The sequence below is a fragment of the Aulostomus chinensis genome, chromosome 7, assembly GCF_037954235.1.
Source record: "Aulostomus chinensis isolate RoL2024-O1b breed Wild chromosome 7, RoL_Achi_v1.0, whole genome shotgun sequence".
NCBI classification, from domain to species: Eukaryota; Metazoa; Chordata; class Actinopteri; order Syngnathiformes; family Aulostomidae; genus Aulostomus; species Aulostomus chinensis.
The window spans coordinates 17,177,981-17,200,034 of NC_141326.1; the positions used below are offsets into that span (position 1 = coordinate 17,177,981).

A 22,054-nucleotide genomic window follows, 5' to 3' on the forward strand; every position below is an offset into this window, starting at 1 on the left:
AGTCCTGGCTCTCCTGCACTCTTTCACCTTCACTCTCTTCACTTCTCACCCTCCCCTCACACACACACACACACACACACACACACACACACACACACACACACACACACACACACACACTGCCTCTCATATCTATCTCTCACTCCTGGTCTATTAATCTCTTGAGTAGGGTGAAAGCAGAACTCCACCGTCTGTTACGGTATTTGATCTAGAACAGCTGATGTGTGTCAGAGCAGTGTGTGCGCGTGTGTGTGTGTGTGTGTGTGTGTGTGTGTGCGTGCGTGTGTGTGTGTGTTTTGTGGTCAAGTTGGGGACCGCGTGTCAGTAGATGTGTGAGTGTATGGTATGAGTAAGAAAACATTAAAAACAGCTTCACCATCTCTGTGCTACAGTGGTGCCATCTTCTGGCAGGTAAGGGTAACAGCTGTAAGATGTTTGCATTCATGATAACTTGTAGAAATCAAAGACATTCAGGGCATTAAATGCAATATAGATGAAGAAAAAAACATTTTAATATAGTGACAGATATCTAAACATATTTCAAATAATTGCTGGAAATGGGTTTTACAATTGAGCATATTGGATAAGATGCTGTGAAATGTGTATCAAATTATACAGAAAACATATGTACATTCTATATAAGCTTGCAACATCTCTCAGAGCTCAAACCCACACACACACACACACACACACACACACACACACTGTGGTTGTATTATAAAACCATTTGAGTCACTGGTTAATGAGGTGTGTTCATTCAGTTCAAGAGCCTATCAGTCATTTCTATAGAGACGGTGCAGTCTTCTTTTTTCTGTGACAAAGTTTGAAGTGACAGACTTTGACACTCATATCCAGAGTGAATGAGAATTGGAAGTCTGCCAGAGTGTGAGTGTGAGGCGAGAGTGACACAGACACACACACACACACACACAGACACACACACACACACACACACACACACAGGGTACACATTTTGTCTGGTTCTTGTTCTTTTTGCATACTGACAGTGCTGCAGAGAAATTTACACGCAAACACACACACACAATGTCATGAATGTGGAAGGAAATAGATTTTGTTTGGAAAGAGTTTTGAGTGTACATGAATATTACACTCCAGTTTTTTGCAAATTCTGTACAAGCCAATACCACAGACATTTAATTTGTTTTAATCCATGTAGAACAGGTGTTTATGTCATTCGGATTTGTGATCAAATTCAAATGCTGCAAGTGACGTTCCACATTCAATGTATCCGCCATCGACATGAAACTCGAGTGAAATGTAGCTAATACACTGTACATGATTATTTTATCCTACCTACCACAACATTCACTTCTCCTGTCACAGATCTATAAGACCCATATTACCTTTTTTTTTTTTAAGAGTGTCACAAATACACTCATTAAAATACTATGTACAGTAAGGACCACTTTATCCAAGCCCCCATTTGGGATGCATGGAGCTGGGTTAAAGCGTCCTCAACGTTGCCCTACCACTGGATAGATGTCTAAGTGGCCCATTCATGTACTCAACAGATGGAGCTGCTGAGCCACTGCACTTTGGTGTTCAAAAAATATTCAAGTAATGCCAGGAATCAAGAGTATTCACATGCACACATACCACTCTTTTACTTTTTACTATGATAACACCTTCAGCTAGCACAGTAAAATTGTTGGAGGACTTCAAAAATGTATCCCAACTCAAAGATATGCTGCTTCCATTCATTTTCAATAACACTTGAAAGGTCATTTTCATTCTGGTTTTAGCAGTAATGGTTGATTTATCCTCTGATCAGCACACACTGGATCTGTGAGCTGTGTCAATTTAGAAATCATCCTGAGCTGGAGTTTTCAAATGAGCGGAGAGTTTTTATTCAGTCCTCTGCTTGTGTTCGAGTCTCTAGACGCTCTCTGGGTTCGGGTAAAATCTGAAGACCTTGTAGATCCATTGTGTGTAGAATGGCACGTTGATGAAGATGCCGGGCTGGTTAGCCCGCGCACAGCCTCTGCCATGAACGCTCACTCCCACAATAACCTTGATCTCACCATGGTGACACACAAGCGGGCCGCCATAATCCCTCTGCAGAAGCAGAAACACATAACACATTTTTTGACATGCAAGCGCTTGAGAACTAGCTGGGATCACTATTTACATTTTTGACAGCGTCTTAATGAAAGCACTTCTGTGGTCTCAGTATCAAATAGAATCACCAGTATTTGTGAACGTGGACGGCTCTTTTTTTTCTTTTTTTCCAAAGCTGGAAAACACAAAAGCGAGTCTTTGATTGCTGATGAAATTTAGCGCAACAGTCTCCAGCTGCTCTATTTACATCAGCCTAAAAAACCAAGCTTACGGATTCAAAGAACATTTGTATGAGATTTAGATCAAACTGAGCATAGTGTTGAACCAGGGCTTCTCATACCCTCACACAAATTCACACAGGGAACAATCACATTACCCAAAAGTCTTAGCACCTACTCTTGCTTACTACCAAGGAATGAAAGAGTGTTTAGATTTTAAAGAGGAGCTCTACTCATGTCTGAATGTGTTATTTGGCTTCCCTTCCCCATGGTGAAGCACACAAAGAATGAGCACGAGCAACAGTTTACCTCACACACTCCCTCATCCCTCTTGCCTCCTGCACAAATCTTTGTGTTGGTAATGTGGAGGCTTCCTCTGTGCATCTGTCGACACCTTTCGTTACTGACGATGGGCAGGTCAACCGCCTTTAGCACATCATCATGGCCAGTGCCTGAAAGACGTAAATGTGAAGTGTTTAGTTGTTCAATTCAGTACAAATACCAACATTGTACTGTAGAACTACACCCCCCCCCACCCACACACACACACACACACACACACACACACACACACACACACACTGTCTCATATTTCTTTTTTCAAGGATGAAGAAATGTCTTTTACAGAAATCATGACAGTTTTATTAAAGACATCAATCTTCTCTGGTCCGTCTGTCAAGTCATCCAACAAGCACCCAAAGTTAAGAAACACATGGCCCAATCTACAGTACAGACCTGCTGCAGGAGGAACACAATATGAATGGAATCATATGTAAAATGTAGAGAACTAGTACCTTTAGTCTCTCCCCATCCGTACATTTTACACATGGTTCCTTCTGGGATGGAGCACCCAGCCATGGGCAGCTGAATCGTATGGACATTGTCTGCAGGACGGGCAGGCCTGGACATTTGTAAAGAATAGGAACAAATTATGATTGAGCATCTCTCTCACACACACAAATACACAGATAGTCAATAAATCTTTGAGAAAGTCTTGCTGTCACCCACTTGGACAACCTTATGAGGGCTAAACTTGACCCCTCAGGACCACATATCACATGAGCTATACTGACTTCCTGTCTCTGAGACCAGGATGCCTCATCTTGAATATCAGAGACCCCCAGCCATACCCGATACTCGCTGAGGTCTGGAAGACTGTAAAGGCACAAAGACAAATATTTCACATTTATTGCTCTGTACCGAGCAGATAAACTGATTTAACGCAATAAATGTTCTGACTGTAAAGCAGAAGCCTTGATGGTACCATGAGGAGAAGCAGAGTCTGTCAGTGAGTACCCACTCGTCTCGTATCAGTGAACCCCCACACCAGTGCATCGACCTAAAACAAAAAAAGCACATCACTTACGGACACATCTTAACTGTGAAATCCCTAAAAGAATTTTGCACATGTCTTCCAGCGCTTCCCAAATGAGGAAGTGACACACAACACAGCAAACTAATGGCCAAAAAAAATGGATGCAAACATGGCGTGACACAGCTGTCGGAGCAGATCGCCTCCGTTAGAACGAACTGAAGCTGCTACAATGACCAGGAGAGCCACGCAAGCCCACGCTGCAGATCTCTATTTTAACTCCACTGCTCTACTTTTTTTCCCCTCTATGCGTGAAAAACAACATAAAAATGTGTTAAACAAGCAAATCAAAGGCAATGCTCGATTTAAAATAAATGAATCACATGATCCATATCCATGATTCCGTCGTTTAAATGATCAACAGAATGTTGACAGCGTCTGCGGAAAAACACCGGCAGAGAACAACAGGAGTATCCTGATCTTTTAAAGAAAAAAAAACAAACCTCTTCAGAAAACTCCTCCAAAAACACCTCTGACAGGCAACTGCACACAAGAAAGATGGGAGCTAAAAAAAGAAGCACCTAACTGCCTATTTGATGCATCGTGTGTACGTGCTTGGTGTATTTTAAGAGGAAAATCATTTTCTGGAACCCTTTCAGTCAAACTAAAATGAGCACCATGCATTTTACAGAGGTTATATTGCATCACAATATAGATTTTACTGTGAAATCATAGCTCATCACATTATGACTTGAGATACTTTATTCAAAAAGGGAACCATACGTTTATTAAAAGGAAGGGAAAACCAAAACAAAACAATCGATAACCAAAATGCCTTCCGTGAGGAATGTGTCCGAAAGTCTCCACTGCAGATCTCACAGGCTGTTTGTTTCTTTGTTGGCATCAAAACTGCTTTGGTACGTCAAACCTCATTGAATATTAGATCTAATTTTAGCAGTTTAACCCTGATCTGAAAAAAACAAACAAAGAAACAGAAAAAACAAAAAACAGACAAAGCTACAATCCAATGTTATTCAGAGGCGGTCTGGGCAGAATCATTCTTCAGTGGTGGAGGAAAATGTAGAATATTAAACGCACTTGCGTACCCTTTCTGTATGCTGACCATCCAGCTGCCATCAGTTATTCTCACTGGACCTCCTCCTACGATCCTGGGAATCTTATGGACAAAACACCCCAGAGAAGACAGCTCACCTGGGAGAACAGACACACACACCTGGTCAAAAGTTGGAACTCTTTATGGTATTTAATACTGTATATAGTTGAGCTCTCAGGCATAAACAAACGTACGTAAAAGTAGCATCGCGTTTATGTGGTCTGGACGCAAGAACCGTTCAGGAAAAATCTATCTTAGGTGTGCAGCTCTATAAGTGGTGTCACGTGACTCCATGAAAGCGATTCGATTGGATGTGTATCAGCCAGTCCTCTGCCTCACATCTTAAATCAGCAAACACGGCCGACAGGAGCACCAAGCATATTTTTGATCTATTAATCATGCTGTAAAAAGCAAATATTTTGTGTTTACGCATGTTTACAGTAGTAGTTAATTTATCACTTGTTTTATTTATACATGCCAAATATTATTAAAGATTCACTCTGAAAAAATAAAAATCGGTCCACTGGAATGTTCGAGGGATTTCAGCGTCACTGGAAAGAACAGAGAAATTATGTTTAGATTCATTCTGGCTGTTGTGATTTGACTTTCTAATGATACAATCAGCCGGAAAATGAATCCTGCTCATTATTATTCATGAGGGACACAACTGGAGAATTTGAACATCATGTTTGCTCAAGATACTTCATCAATTCAGGATATTTAAAAATGATCGGGAGCGTCAGATAACGCTAGACATCAGCACCTTTGGTTAGAAGACTTCCGAACACAGTCAGGAGGGATGGTATCGCACGTGTACACACATACACACACCGCACACACACACACACACACACACACACACACACACACACACACACACACACACACACACATCACACACACAGACACATCGCACACACTGGATCATTTAATTTAAGTGCATAGATTAATGTTAAAATGCTAAATTAGAAGCTACATGTTTGAAAAATCCTTCTTCAAAGTAAAAGCACAGAAGTATTACCAATAAAATGCAGTTGAAAAGGCAACTACAAATACTAGTCTGGCACCTCTGAGGGATATATTATACATCTGACGTCCTCAGTGTGTTAGTAATGAAACCTCTGTGTGTTCTCTTATTTTATTTACATGGACAACAGATCGAATTCAAAATAGTCTTGAGATGATTAATGGTAACGAAGAGAAGAAAAACATAACAAAAACAACAGCAAAACATCATTCTGTTAAACAAATCTGTTTTAATCATTTTTTTTGGGGGGGGGGGACTTTTTCCTCATCATTTTTCTACTTTAAGATATTGGATCATTGGAAGATGTCTTGAAATGAAACCAGGTTTAAAGGAAAGAATCTCTTTTTGTGGTTGTTTTGTAAGAAGTGAGTTTGATCTTTAAAAAAAGACTTGCACTATTATTGAGTGTCAAAAATCATAAAAATAACTCATAATTAAAAATGTAAAATAAATATAGTGGACTGAAATGTACAATATTTCCCTCTGGAGTGTGTAACATTGGGATATTAATTTGAGTATTATAATGTGAATGCATTGGTTTTTTTGGTCATAAAACTATTTATTGTTTTATGAGTGCATTGCTCTGAAATTCAGCATTGCATTATTATTATTATGTTAAATATAGGTTAATTGTTAGCTTGTTTACTTTGGTGTCCAGTTTTTTTCAATTCCTGCTTTATTTTGAAATGTACTCCCCTCTTGTGTCTCTTCTGGCCTTACTTCCTGTCTTACCTTTTCGTTCCCTTTTTGGGTCCGATCACCTGTGTCTTGTGATTTCGTTAGTCCTCGTTAGCCGCAGCTCTGTTCCTTGTGTCGCTGTGACTGACTTTTTTTCTCCTTGTTTGTTCATTAGCTTCTCAGTTAGCAGTTATTGCTCTCGCGCTAGTTTGATTTGCCTCAATAAATTCATCATTGGTTCACCTTCCAGAACAAGTCAGACAAACACACACACACACATTCTCACACACTCTCACATAAACATACACAGAAACAGATGCCACCATTGTAACGTATGTTGTGCACCGTATTCTCCAGATGTAAAAAGGACTGTTAAGTTGTGAAACACTGCTGTTTGCCTGGGATGCTATCAAGTACAAATCAGCTGTTGAGACACTTGTGAGAACAGACTGACACACACATACACACACACATACACAAGCTGATACATAGACTCACCCACTGCTAAAGACTCCTTTGGACCATCACCTGCAGAGAGGACAGGAAACAAACGAGGGATCAGGGAGCATTCATTGCTATGAGATTAGAGGAGACGCAGGAGTATACGCGCCACAGTGACCAGGCCTCTAGAATTCTCTGTCAGCTTCATTGGATTTCCAATCCCTAGGCTCATACCATGACTTCTGATGTTTTCGCTCCTCCATCTCTCTATGGAGTACTTTTTTGCTGACTAGTGAACTATTGCTGCACTTCCAGAGAAGCATTGTTTCCATTTATTACATAACTCTCTCTCTCTCTCGCTCTCTCTCTCTCTCATATACATTGTATGAACTGATGTTAAATGTGAACTGTATTGCACGTACACACACCCTCGCATGGTTTTAAGCTGCAGTAGTCCCAGGGTATGGCTGAGTTGTTTGTGTAACACCATGGACCGTGTTTGTCCTTATCAGGATTTCTGCAGCAGTTTGTCTCCAGGTCAGACATCATCAGGCCCCTCTCGCCACTGGACAAACACAAAACATCCAATAAGTCATCTTTTATAAACCATTCAACGTTTTGTTTTTTTTACTTAAGCAAATAATTCCGCTGTTGATTAAAGCGAAACGTATTCCCTGGTGATTTATTACTGTTAGTAATGAGCTGAGCTGGAGAGAATCTGGACACAGCTGTGTAGGCTCGCTCTCTCCCTCAGGACAAGATAAGGAGGTGGTCAGCAGAGGAATTACTCACTGAGACAATAAGCACCTACCTACACTGTACTAATACATGTTCACGCACACATGTCCCACTCATGAGGGTATTCTTGGAAATTATTTAAGACAACACACCGAACCCTTTCCCACACAGAATTGTCACAAAAAAGAGGAGACATCAAATCCCAGCAACCCAGAGGTGTATTTGTTGTATTTCTAGCAGCTAGCGTAACAGCCAACTCTCCCTGTGACTCCTTGACCTTTGACCCCTGGCAGTAGGGCTGGATGGCTTTGAAGTGTTCCTACAAAGGAGGGGATTAGGGTCAGAGGTGAGGAGGGAAGTGTAACCCCCCCCCATCAAGTTATCACTGTGAGTCATTCTTGTTGAGTTAGATCATTTTCGGGGAAACACTTCTCTAACCACTAGCAGTCCTGGAGTGTCTCGTCATGACACCCACGGGAGCCGTTTCTCCTCTGACAAACGCAAGGCCAGACTTGTTCCACTAACAACAAGAGGTTAATAACCTCATCTCAGTCACAACACTTGAATGATAAAAGGCCAAGCGATGTTTCTCGTTACATTTTAGCAGTTGGTTTGATCCCATTGCCTCATGTCGAAAAGTTTTAGTTTGAATTATTGTACGGCTGGAGGAGTCACAACTGCAGGCCTGTCCTGCAGTCGATTGTTGGTGCAGTTGTGTGTTTTGTCGATCAAAGAAGAGTTTGGAAAATGTCTAATTCTTGAGAGCGTAGCAGCGTTGGAGTGTTCTGACCTGTTGATGTGGTCCCTCCAGGGTGCACAGGGAAGGTTTGTTCGAGTCCTTGACTGCAGTCCTTGGTAATTTTCTCCAAAGTTTTCATAGCAGTCTGAATTTGAGAGAGAAAAAAAGAATTAAATAAATTAAGATTTTAAAACATCCATCTGTGGTTTCTTTCAATGTTTAAACACTATCGTTAAGTTATATTAAAAATTAAATTCTCCCAAAGACTCTGGACTGTCATGGTTGCGACTGAATCTTAGATATTCTGAGCTGCTAACTCCAAGAGGCAATGATGCCATGAAAAAGAAACCTTTTGTCACCCTGCATTTCATTCTTAAAGAAATCTTTTTCAAGTTTTTTTGGGTAGAACAACACAAACCTCAGTTTAGAATCCAAACGTGAGGCCTTCACCCCCCCCCACCCACCCCAAAAAAAGCTCTCTTGAGAAATTTGAATTTTTATACTCAGACAGCGATCATTTGCTTCCAAATATCAGAAAGAATTCCATGCAGCACTAATTCTTCTATTCCATCTTCAACTGTCCAGTGAGACCTGACAACGCTGATCTGCTGTCAGAGTTTATTTATGTTAGGCGTGGTGGTCAGTCCTTCCCACACTCCTATAGGGTTACACTTCTCCACAGGGATGGCGAGAGCATGGTTACCGTCTAATATTTGGGGTTGCACGGTCTAATATGTACTCCTGAGTATTTCTCTTCTTTGGATGTAGAAAATAAATCAAGCCTCCGCTTTGTTGTTTGGAGAGTCAGCTGAAAATGTTGGTGTCTCTCACCAGTGGCGGGGTTATTTTGGGTGTCGCACTGAGGGATGTTGGTGCAGAACATTTTACGGACCCTCGGGTCTGTAGTGAAGCACCAGGGGAGTTCTTGGCCGTCTGGATTGCGACAGTAGTTCTCCCTCAGGTCCCTGAAAGACACATTTATCTAGTATTCTGCAAAGATATGAGGGGAGGGGGTGGGATGTGTGAGCTGACGGTGGGCGTGTGACTCACTTGCAGGGGTAAGCTTGAGGTACGAACGTGTGGTTGTGGGGATACTGAGAGTCCCAGCGTTGGCAGGTGAGCCCGGTGGGTGTCATATCTACCGTCCCCCTGTAACCTTCTCCTCTATCCTGGAAGCACTCGGTTGTTTCCACCACACTTCTCTTAGGAGGTGTTTCTGTGAAAGGAAAACGTGATGGAATGATAAAGCTTTTAAGACTGGTTATTTGAGGTGAAACCTACATCGACCACAGACTTATCCCTCCGAATGTAAACAGACCATTTAACCTTCAGACGGACTAAAATATATTCACTGACGGAATTAATGGTGCATGCAACAGGCAAAAAAATTTAGTAGCCGATGGTGTTGTTTTAGGAAACCCCCAAACTACTACGTCAACACGAAAAGTCTCATGTGATCGTGCCAAAATAGAAAGAAATATCCATCAGAATTAGTTTGGGTTGCTAATTTGTCCCGCAAATTGCACAGAAAAAGCAGATAAAAGGGATGAAAGCCATGTCTGATTGAAAGGTGGATGAAGAGATAACAAAAGCATGTGAGAATTAAAGGCGAGTGAACTTTTTTAGAGCGAGGCAAACTTTGGATGAACTGTGGCACGGCACAGAAACCTTGATGAACCGGGTTATAAAATACTAGTAGGATACTCTCGGTTGTCCTGACATGTGGATAAGGTTCAATAAATGAACCCTCCTCTCATCTCGTGGTCCTGATTCTCCTCATAAAATGCCCCTTCTAGTTTTTGACTGTAATTCAATCAGGGATTTCTACCAGATACATTGGCTCACCGATAGCAGGGTCAATATACAATTGAAGTTTTTCCATTTCACATGTTTAAAGCCATACTTCACCCAAAAAAAGCAGGTTGCTCACAAATAGGTGTCTTGAGCTCATGTGACATTTTTTCTCTGCTTCATCACTTCTTTGTGACTCCATACAGCAAAAACTTAACCCCAAAGGGCCAGTCACATGTATTTAGCTTGAAGCTAATAGTGCCCCAATGCCACTACACAAACTGCTCAAAGGTGTCTGTTGACAAACTCTCAGGTTTATCGTTTTGTGTAATTCACTTCTTCAACCATCCGTGTTCTCAGTAATTTGGATTTGAGCTAAAAACAAGTAAACCCTATCATTTCGTGCTCATTCACAGTAGTTCGTTGACGCTCATCCATGCTTGTTCACAGTAGCAACAAACTGGAAGGGTTGTTGTTTGTTTTTAGCCCAAATTAAAGTGTGGATTACTGAGCATACAGCTGGACAAAGAAGACCAGGATCATACTGGATGACACGCTTGGAGGTTGTAAACCGACAGTTCTGCTGTTGTTAGTAGCTGTTGGCCAAGGGCCTCTGTTAGCCTCGAGCTAAGTGCACATGAACTGGCTCTTTGACTCTGGAATCAGAAACAAGAGATGTAGCTGTTACGAAAAAAAGAGTCTTTGTGAGCTCAGGGCACCTTTTCTTTTTGGGTGAAGAGTCACTTTACCTGCTGGTCATAAGATGTCTCCCAGACCTCTCTTTGTAGTCCAAGTCCATTCCTGTTTTTTTATGCACTGGAGGCTTCAAATCTCCATATGTTGAATGTTGGAGCAGGAAAAGCTCCCAAAATATTTCTAATGCCACAAATCATGCTCAGGAGAGCGCCTCCCAAGAACGAGATTTTTCACTGAGCACAGAAAATTTACACCTTCACCAATGAATGTGAAAACAGCCTTCTGGTGTCAAACGGCACGTATATAATTCTGTACGCTGAATTTCAAACATTCAGCTCTGGGAACAAGAAGAAAACCACATTTCTGTCTGGAGGGGGAATTTAATGAAAGTTTTTAAAACACTATAATGTAACAGATATGTGTTTATTATGTATTTTTCAGCCGTGGCGCTTCTTGTGGGAAATTTTAAGTGGCAACATATGTTGTGTATGAATGACAATGGTAGTAAAGTCCATTTCCTATAGTATAAAATACGACTACACTAGTGTGACTCCACCGTGTGTGTATCTACTCTGTGGAAATGATACTGCTCATACACAGCATTATGTTAAAGCAATATGTTCATTCTTATGCAGGTAAATAGAAGTAGCCAATGACTTATTACTTGGGAAATGCTCAGCGTGTGTGTGTGTGTGCGTGCGTGCGTGTGTGTGTGTGTGTGTGTGTGTGTGTGTGTGCGTGCGTGTGTGAGTCCTTCTGATATGAAGAATTGCTACACAACCTCAAACTCTTGGCAGTCAAGCTTTTCACAGTCAAAGTACTGTAGGTTTACAGTATAATGAGGTTATTAATGTGGCCAAAATGGAAGAAACAGTGCAGGAAATTTTATCTGCTCTACTTTCCTTTAAAGAGACCCTGCTCAAAAAAATGAGCCTGAGCGTCGCACATAATTTTAATGCAAAAAAGTGTAAAGTTGCAAATTTTCCAATCTCTAGAGCGGATCTTGCCATTGCCCATGCAACGTCTAAAAATAGTTCCAGAGATGCGACAGTAAACAAAAGACCAGACATTTAACAAAAGAACACTTTGTCTCTTGCTGTCTCCTCGCTGCCTTGTTTTGATTAAAACTAACTGGGTCGTAAACTTGGTCTGTTCCCAGCAAACTTATCAGAGAGAGAGGGAGTTAGAGGGAGTGATAGACGGAGAGAAAGAGACAGAGAGAGAGAAAGAGCAGGGGGTGGGAGATAATTTTAGTGGGAGGGGAGTAAGGGGGAGCTCTGAAGCACTGGGTCCACATGGAGGAGTGCCATCTAGTAAACATGCTGCCAGGACTGCTGATGATTCTAGCAGGCAAACAGAGAAGAAAAAGAAGCTGAGCGTAACAGGAACACCAGTTCTCTCTCTCTCTCTCCCTCTGTTTTATGTTCTTAGGAAGTGTCTCAGTGGCTCGTCACTGATTACAGGGTCATATAAGACCAAACTCTTCATTTACTACTGTGCAGCACACAAAAAAAACACACTCACAAACACACTAAAGCCAAACAAGACAACACACACATCAGTTCATGAGGTACCATGTAAGCAGTCTACCTGTAGTGTGTATGATCCTGGTGTTGCGTCTATGTTTGTAACAGGAGGTTAATGTGGAGCAGTAACTGAGCCCTCCACAGTTTGACCACCGCACATAAGAGCTGGCATACAACAATAAACAGCAGGCCAGTGGCGCTGGGGAAAAATAAACATTCTGGCTATTAGAGAAGACATAATAGAGAGCCAAGCTTAAGAGGGGAGCTCAAACTCCTGTGTGTGGGTGTGCGAGTGAGCTGACTGTGGCTACTTTAAGGGACATACGACCAGTTAATCGGGGTCAGCATGGGCAACCGTGGACAAAAGACAGGACAGAGAGAGGGCCTTCTGTCTCGTCCCTTAGTTCATTTTATCAGTAAGTGCACAGATTCCCTGAACACTCAATGGAGTAGTATTACGACTACAGTACATACGTACTGTATATATACCGGTATTATAGTCTGCACTTCGGGGGACGAAGGTGATCTGTCAATCGCCTGCAGCCCCGGAGAGGAAGAAAAGAGGAGTTGTTGAACTGTTTTCTGTCTTGGAATGATTGAAAAGAAATGCTCAGACAGGCGCTCAGGAAGTTGGACTGCAGCAAAGAGTGTGTAAAAACTCTCATCTGCCCTCTAGTGGATGTATACTGTCACAATCATGCCAACACATTTATTTTTCCATGTAAAGCAATTCTGTAAGAAATTTGACCAAGTCCAACATGTAAATACCCCAAAAGAGACTGAAGTAAACTTTTGTATGTGTGTGTTTATTCCATAGTACAAGACATGAAACATAGATGAGGAGTGAACGTACAGGAAGTTGTAAATTTGGGTGTAGGTTACACTCCATGGCCTGTATGGAATAAGAATACACCCTTGAACGGACATGCTTAGATTTCCACTTAACATGCATGACAAAAGCTCACACACACACACACACACACACACACACACACACACACACACACACACACACACACTTATGCTTACCACAAACTTTGATGTTACAGTACTCCCAGATCGTGCTTGGGTCCGTGGTGAAGCACCAGGGTCTGTGGCGTCCGTCTGGGTTCCTGCAGTAGTTATCATCGAGGCCCTTGTCAGGATACCTAACACAAAACATGATTGAAAACAAGCTGATTATGTATACAAAAGCGACATATGAGTTAAATAACAACAACAAAAACCTCTAGCATTTTCTCCTCTCGCATGTATTTGACGGCATATTTCTCTGGTCGCGGTTTAGAAAAACTTGCACAAAGTACTAAATGACCCTCAATTGTTTCCATTTTCTCCTTTTGCTCACAACCGAAGCATGGCAACCTGGACAGGCATGGAAGGGCTCCATCTGTTGATGTGCTCAGACCTCAGGGGAGTGGGGAGGATAACAGTCTCCACCACTACAGGTGTTCTATAGTGAATCATCCCTAAGTCCCACATCCCTGCAGGCCTCCAGCCTCCAGGCAGGGCTGAAGGACCCCCTCAACACATCAGTGCTGTGAGCAGTCAGGGACCTGGTTTACACAAACACCGCCATGATTAAGGATGTGTTAACGAGTCTCAACTAATCCAGACCACCTGCCATCTGGCTAACTCACTTGACGCACGCACACACACACACACACACACACACACACACACACACACACACACACACACACACACACACACACACACAGCATACTCACACATATACACATGTAAGAAACACTATTACAGAGTCAAATATATGACCTCCCCAGAAAAAAGAAAAAAAAAAACATGTAAGCCTGTCTCAGGCATGGGAATGAGTGCTTTATAATCTACTGACAGCTTAAAGGAATTTAGGACAATTAAGTCGGAATGAAGAGTTTTTGCAACAAATCACTGCTGTTGTTATTACACTCTGCATTCTGGAAACATTCCTTCAGGGAAAAGCACGCACTACAAGTTCCTACACCACAACCCCCTGACATTACTCTAAGAACTTATCACTTAACTATTCTGCTTCATTTTGCTCTGAAACTATCATGAACCCGTGTGTCTGAGCTAAAGTGTGATTGCACATGCATTATATAATGTGATGCAGATGTGTGTGTGTGTGTGTGTGTGTGTGTGTGTGTGTGCGTGTGCGCGTGCGTGTGTGTGCGCGTGCGCGTGCACCATAATGTTCAAGTGCTACCTCTTGGAGTGGTACAGGTGCTTGTGTGGTTCATCCAGGTCCCAGCGCTGGCATTCCTTTCCGCTCTCTGTGTGGTCCATAGGTCCTCTGTAATCTTCTCCATTACAGGTCATACATTCAACTATACAGCAATGACACACACAAACACACACACACACACACATGCATTCACACAAATGAAAAACATTACTGAACGACATGATCAACATTACTTGTAAACATAGTTTCTAAAACAGACTGTTTAAATAAAAGAATTTAAAAGTGCTAACAAAAATGTACACATCCTAAGCCATTTCTGGAACATTTGTTCAGAACCCTTTTTAAGACTTTCCTCCCTCGCCACTGTGATTTGTCCTGTTTTATTTTTTGTTTTTTTCCAAATTTTAACTGAAGACGAACGTGATGAATAAACAGCCGGTTCTACTTGTGAGAAAATGTGCTCTTGTAAGTCACTCTGGACAAAAGCATCTGTTAAATTGACAGGATATAATATCATGCAGAGGTTGACATCGCGATCCAAGTAACGACCCAGCACTAATTTATAGCCATCGATTAACACAGTTGAAAAAAGACAGAAAAAACAAGAATCCAATTTCCTAATTAGGTCATGGTTTTCTGCTTTATAAAGGTTACACAACTTTTCGTCATAAAACATTTCCTAAGTTTGGAATCGATAGATAGACACACAAATGACGCGCGCGCACACACACACACACACACACACACACACACACACACACACACACACACAATTCATTATGTGTGTGACTAATGAAGACGTGGATCTGTCTGATGTCTAGAAAGCGCCATTTGCTGCATGGTGCATAATACACGCTGTCTACTGTAAACAACACAGGGCATTCAGATTAGAAACAGATGTTGATGCTGTTCTGACAGAACACACTTAGGTGCACGAGTACTTGCGCAAGCCACATCTTTGTTCCTTTCCTGTTAGAGCCAGCTAATTTCTACATAAACGACTTCAGTCTTTTTCTCGTAGATAAACATGCTTTTGTTCTGGTTTTTTGTACGACTTGTGATAACCCCGGTGAGCCGTCGGAGAGGGAGGGAGTGGAACCTCAGCTTGCTTCCTCATTAACGTGAGCCAGTGTCACACATGTGGAGGAAACAGCTCCGACAGCGCCTGTCCCCCGGGATTAGATAACAGAGGACATTATCAACCCCTTCTTCAGGCAGACATCGGCCCTTGACAGTAATATTGTGTGATATAACGGAGAGGCTGAAACACCAGTGGGAAAGTGCCTTTCTCTCATCAGAACCAGATAAGTATCAAGGTTTATTTATGCGGACCCATTACTGGAAATTGTTTCCCTCTATGTGTACCATAGGGTTATATAAAATAGCTCACAACTGATCTATAGGAGAGGACAAGAGGACTAATCTCCTCTGACGTTCCAGCACCAGCCTCTTCAGGGTTCAAACTGTTTGCTAAACCTGAACTTGATGGAATGAGAAAGGACAGCATAAACTGAACCACACACCTGGAAATGGCTGCAGCTGGCCTCTGAAAATAAGGAAAATCTGCACACACACACACGCGCACACACACGTATGCATGCACGCACGCACACACACACGTAGAGTAGAGAGCAGTGGGAGCCAGCTTTGCTTATTTTAAGGCACGATGTGATCGCTTAATTCACCGCACCTCATTTGAGGCTATCAAGCCTCAATTGGTGAAGCAATTTGCAATGTGGAGTGGGTAGTAGTTTAGGATTGATGCGGACCAAAAATGCTCTGCGCACGTGTGTAGTGGACCTACCCTGCGAACACTGCGGTATGCCACACTCCTGGTGTCTCAGGTGTGGCCGGGGGTCTGTGGTAAAGCACCACGGTCCAACGGTGGCGTTGTCTGGGTTACGACAGTAGTTCTCCCTCAGGTCCTTCTTCCTGAACCTCTTAGACATGAATCTATCAAAAACAGAGTCACAGTTACACAAACAAGCACATGTGCAAAAAACAAAAACCCAGAACATCTGCCCAATGTTTCAGTTAGCCTGTGGAGCAGTTTCTATAAGAAAAACACCCAAGGTCGCAGTCGCTGTTGTCTTTTAAATCACTGGCAGAATGACAAATTCATTTAAGGGAGAGCTGCCGTTTTAACCCTGAAGGTTGGCAAACCCGTCTCTGTAAATCATCCGGTGACAAGTAATTAACCAAGACAATATTCAACCATCAATAATGTTTAAGTTAGTTTTAAAAAGAATACACACTAGCAATATTAGCTCCCCATAACGCCAGAATGTGGCGTAAACACACTGACTAATGACTCATATCTTCTACATCAGGCCAGCACATGGTCATGGTCTCTGCTGGTGATGATGGACGTGGAGAAGTCTTTGAGTCAAACTGTGTTTTTCCACATGATGAAAAGATAATGTTCTGAAGTGGTCTTTCCATATCGTGAGGTAAGAAACTGTACAGAAATGAGACGTGCGTGCATGCGTGCGTGCACAGACCAGATTTAAGACCAGTTGATTGGGGTATGGCAAAACTCTGCACTCAAGTTGGTGAAACACTAATTTTTGGGTCAGTGGTAAAGTCTCTTTGAAATAAATGTAGGTTTGTTCAAATACCAAAAAGTGACTCATGATTACTCATGTTTGGGGGCTCTTTGCCTCTTTTTAGAGAAAAAGTAAGTTCCCGTGATGTAAATAATAAAAATTTTAGGGCTGGATCGAGATTGAAGGGGTTTGGGTTATTGGGGTTAGGCAAGTAGTAGTTAAAATTCTCCAGGAAATTAATGTAAGTCAGTGTTTTGCTCTCTGAAGTGAAAGAAATGTGAATCTGTGTGTGTGTGTGTGTGTGTGTGTGTGTGTGCGTGCGTCTGTATGGGACTGAGCAGCCTGCTGTTAGCCTACTGATAAGACATACAAGGCACCCGGGTTTAATTACCTGATACATCCAGACGTTACCAGCTGTCTGATAAAGCGAGTTCACTGAACCTACACTGGCTTCTTTGATTGGTCCGCTGTAGTGACGACTCTCTACAAAAGCCTGATCATTTAATACCTCTGAGGAGTCGAAAATGGAAAAAGAAAGCGGTAGCATGAGGTCCAAAGATAAAAACATGGCTTAGATGAGGTGAATGCCTGGTGTAAAAGGTTCCCCGATGAGTATTTATCCCTGGCACACATGATAAACTTGAATGAACTTGTTTCTTCTTCGGTATTTTCTCCTCAGTTCCTGCAGTTTCTTCCCTTGAGAGAGTAAAGCAAGACCTGAACTTCTTTTTCAGGGGAAAACTTTTGAATATGTGCATATTATTAATCTGCATCAGTCTGTCATGTTTTAGAACATATTTGTGCTTGTTTTTGGGGTTTTTTTTGTAATCACATTCACATTTGTGCTGTTGTCTTGCTGCTGAAGACTGATGCTAATTTAGCCGCTAATTGCTTTCATAATCCATCGGAGAAACAATGATTTACTCGCAAGAATTCTTCAAAAACTCCACTTAACTGGCTGTGTTTCCAACAGGGAATTCTGCTGTCTCAGAAAACATGAGCTGTAGCAGGGGGATGTACCGAGAGCTTTACTAAAAGCTGCATGTTAGAATTGATCTGAACCTCCTGCTAACACACACACACACACACACACACACACATGGTTAGATAAACAGAAGGCCCACTACGGGAAATGATGTGCGACTCTAAAAGTGTTACAACCAGGTCAGTTCTGATGAACAGCTGCTCCCAGGAGCCTAATCAACCTCTAATATATCATATGCATATATACACACACACACACACACACACACACACACACACAAAAAATACAGACTAGCCTCTAGCTATTAGCTAATTGCTGTCGCTAACAGGCCAACACCAACAGTAAGAAGCACCTTTAACTCGGATTCTTACTTGTGTTCGTGAGGAATAGGAGAGGCCCAGGCTTGGCACAGGATCCCGCTCACTGTCACCGACCTTCGCCCCCTGTAGCTCTGACCTGTACCCACAATACACTCCCTTATGTAGTCTGAAAGAAAAGAGAAGATCCAGGATGACGAGACAGGCAGAAGCAGAGGAAACTGAGCACAGTCCTGTCATCTCTACTAGATGGTGAAGGAAACAGACAGAAGGCGATGCTCGGTTCTAATATTGGCCTAAACATGGACGCCAAAAGGCCAAGAGTCAAATCTGTTCACATTCTACAAATCATGTGGATGAAGGCTACACAGCTTCCATGTTGTGGGCAGGTCTGCAGCATTGGGAGGGAGAGGAGGGGAGAGGAGGGGGTGCCATTGTTTACACAAACACCATGTAATGACAGAAAATGAAGCATAATGTACTCAATAAACACGACACTGGTCCTTGCCCTTCCTCGTCTGGTCTCCTGAGAGATGCCATCTTCAAAATCTCAAATCTCATTGAAAATTTTGACGCATTCCTCCTACTTATCCAGTTGCAACAGCTACTCCCACCAAGCCACGATTGGAAAATGAAGAGACATAATAAGATGGGCGCTTATAGCTTGTAGAGAGACCCGGTGGAATCGTGGTCACCTTTCTTTTGATAGAGTTGGTAGTTGAAGTCCTCTTGGATCTGGGTTTCGGGTGAGTTCTTGTCGAAAGACAGCCACTGGCATTTCCTGTTTTTATGATCATAGAGGAACGCTCTGGAGGGGGAAAAGAAGGAGGAGGCAGAGAAAAGAGGGGAAGTGTGATGTATATAATTTCATTTCCTCCGTGCAGGTCATTTAACTCAAGAGTTTATCAATCAGCTTGCTCGACCGGACTGGACAGATGTGCGGTGATGGCCGTGCACGTTGGAGACGCACCTGCAGGTGAAGGGAAGTCTCTTGTTGCGGCTGCAGGATTTGGCACACTTGGCCAAGCTGAGCTTCCTGCTCTTGGTCAGGTGGGAAGAGTTGGGAGACGTGACGACCAATCGGACCCCATCGGTCTTCTGGTAGTCCTGGAGAGCGTTTCTCCTGCCCTCTGGCAGAAAGACACAACAGGTTACTGGATATCATTTATGTCACATCGATAGATTTTACACATTTGTGGTGTATTTCACTTTGAGGAGGACACAATCATATTTGAGCCTATATCACTACTAAAGCACACACTGAAATATGTGTTTCTCCCAATCAGTGTGACAGATGATATGGTTCTTGTTATGCACACAGATAAGCCTTGTCTTGCTAATGAGCAGATCTGGACTGGGCACCAGCAGCGTTACAGTGAGTGAATCTTTATTATTAATCTGCAGGATTTAATAGGATGCGCAGTCATTTATCACTGCGCACAATGAGAGCCAGGCTGGACACACACACACACACACACACACACACACACACACACACACACACACACACACACACACACACACACACACACACTAGTAATATCAGAAGCATGAGAGTCATTCGGGTGTTAGATGGTGCAGGGAGCAACCTGAAGATCGCAACTGTCCTGTCTTCAACTTCTTCACAACCAAATATGTTGAATCTGTCCGTTGTTAACACGGGGGACTTTATGCACAGCGCTTTATCGTCATCTGTCCATCTTGGTGAGTCTCTCCGCGGTGTATTGCGCGCATTGACGCGCTTATTTCGCAACGGTTTTACAGCAAATAAGTTCTGCTCGATCCTGGGAAAATCCAAATTTCCTACGGAGATGCCAACTTGTTCCAGAGATCGTGTGCTGGCTCCAAAGAGCAGCTGCGTAAATCACCCACTGCTGCTGTGATATGAGACACTACCAATAAACTGGATACTGACCGGGAGGATCCGGACAAGGTGATTAGTAACACCTCTGAGACCGCTCTTGACTCGCGCCTGACGGTCTGATGTAGACGTAAAAGCAGGCGCTTTGGTTCCGTATGGATCAAAACACGCGTAGTAGTTTAAAAAAAGAACACAGCAAACTTACCAGCACCGGCGATGAAAAATAGCGCCACGATAACCTTGTAAATCCACATCTCCGCGTCACACAGCAGCAGTTCCTAGAACAAAGTGCCGTGCTGTCCGACTGGAACCGGGAGATGTTGCTTCCACCACTGCGAGGATGATGCCTCTCCTCTCTAAGTACTTCTTCACCTCCCTCGCTCCCTCCCTCCCGTTTTCACTGTGCGCGCGCGCGTGTGTGTGAGAGAGAGACTTTCTCTCCCCCTTGTCTTACCCTGTCTCTTCCTCACTTTACGACCACATATGATAAAACATTTTGAGCTTCTTGTGTGTCAGTGCGCGTTACCGTGGCTCACCCAACATTCGGTGGGAGATTTTTGCAGATATCTGACATGCCGATGTTTTTCCCAATTGAATTCATTCAGTCGGTATTATCCGATGTGGATGAAAAACTCCCGCAGACAAATTGAATGGTGATAAGTTTTTTTTTCCCCTTTATTTCCGAAACATTTGGAGAAGCCAGTAAATACCATATTTTATTGCACTGAAAATGAAAGGTGATGAGCAGCGAAGAAGAGACACCAGCAAAACTGAGACCCTAAAAATCTCAGCCGTCAGACCAATACAGAGATCCCCAGAGGACAAAAAAAAAGACTGTCCATACTCAGATGCCAGTATTGTGTTTCATCCCCAGCTGCAAGTCAAAGGACTACAATGCAGACAAGAAAAGCTGAGATTGACAATTTGACAGGCGCCTTATTCATTTATCAAGGCAAATCACTGAGCGGAAGTTGAATCTCTGTTAGTGAAGGGAGAGCTAACACAACTGAATGTGATGGATGTTATTTTATAGAATATTCCGTCACCAAGTGTGCTGCCCTGACGCTGATAACAGCACGGAGACAGGAATCTCAATGAGGATGTAGTTAAAGACTGGGGGGTGTTTATGCTACTGTCCTTCTTCCCCTCCTGTGCTAGATAAGAGTCTGGGGGGGGTGGGGTACATGACACCCTTAATCAATCTCCTGAGTGTCTCTCTTACCAGTGATGACAACATGACACAGCAGACGCTTTTAACTTACCTTTGCATTTTCTCCCCAACCAGCTCCCATGCAGCAGCAGCAGCAGTATCAGCTTCCCAGAGTCCCAGCATCAGGGGGATTCTCTGTGTGGCTTTCATCTGGCACCATGTGCACAAACAAAACAGAGGAAAAGGTGAACAGATATGTAGGAGGAGAGACAGACTCCATATCTATTTTCTCTCTTGTTCAATGACTAATGCTCTTGCAGCTTCCTGAAAGGACCACAGAGTCATTCGCCATAATAAACAGCCATGAGTCACATACTTTCACTGGGGTCTCTCTCTCCTCTCTCTTCCTTCACACCTACACACGCGTTCGTACGCTTTTCTTCTGTCTTAACGCAGTTTTTCAAACACTCATACGTAACGAGCAGCAGCTATAACCTTCACTTTGTTGGAGTTCGATACACACACGTGCACACGCACACACGGGCGCTCGCTCGAACAGAAGAAAAAAGAACCTTCTCGTCGCCACAATCTCATTACTGACTCTCGTAGCAGGAATCCAGTGGGTGTTTTTCACTGCGTGTGAGAGCCACGAATTCT

The 22,054-nt window shown here is 42.9% G+C and overlaps 1 protein-coding gene across 2 annotated transcripts; it reads right to left on the minus strand.

Moving 5' to 3' along the window:
• Positions 1-524: 524 nt before the first annotated feature.
• Positions 525-20,611, minus strand: hgfb (hepatocyte growth factor b). 2 transcript variants are annotated; one of them, XM_086208850.1, is made up of 18 exons: positions 20,453-20,611; positions 19,357-19,516; positions 19,082-19,194; positions 18,441-18,555; positions 16,343-16,491; positions 14,560-14,680; positions 13,389-13,507; positions 9,397-9,562; positions 9,178-9,311; positions 8,398-8,491; positions 7,298-7,434; positions 6,927-6,956; positions 4,716-4,821; positions 3,562-3,636; positions 3,306-3,452; positions 3,092-3,198; positions 2,607-2,749; positions 525-2,076 (listed from the first exon to the last, which is right to left on the minus strand). In XM_086208850.1, the coding sequence occupies exons 1-18, from the start codon at positions 20,499-20,501 to the stop codon at positions 1,897-1,899; spliced, it is 2,145 nt and encodes a 714-aa protein (XP_086064976.1). In that variant the 5' UTR covers positions 20,502-20,611; the 3' UTR covers positions 525-1,896. The 2 variants fall into 2 exon arrangements, with proteins under 2 accessions (XP_086064976.1, XP_086064975.1); XM_086208849.1 differs by having other exon boundaries at positions 7,292-7,434.
• Between the last annotated feature and the right edge of the window lie 1,443 nt (positions 20,612-22,054).

Excerpts from the sequence above, each read along its gene's own strand:
- hgfb (XM_086208849.1), bottom strand. The coding sequence starts at position 20,501 with ATGTGGATTTACAAGGTTATCGTGGCGCTATTTTTCATCGCCGGTGCT. Across the intron at positions 19,517-20,452 it reads ATTTTTCATCGCCGGTGCTG|AGGGCAGGAGAAACGCTCTC; the intron begins GTAAGTTTGCTG and ends TCTTTCTGCCAG. Across the intron at positions 18,556-19,081 it reads CCAACTCTATCAAAAGAAAG|ACTACATAAGGGAGTGTATT; the intron begins GTGACCACGATT and ends CTTTTCTTTCAG.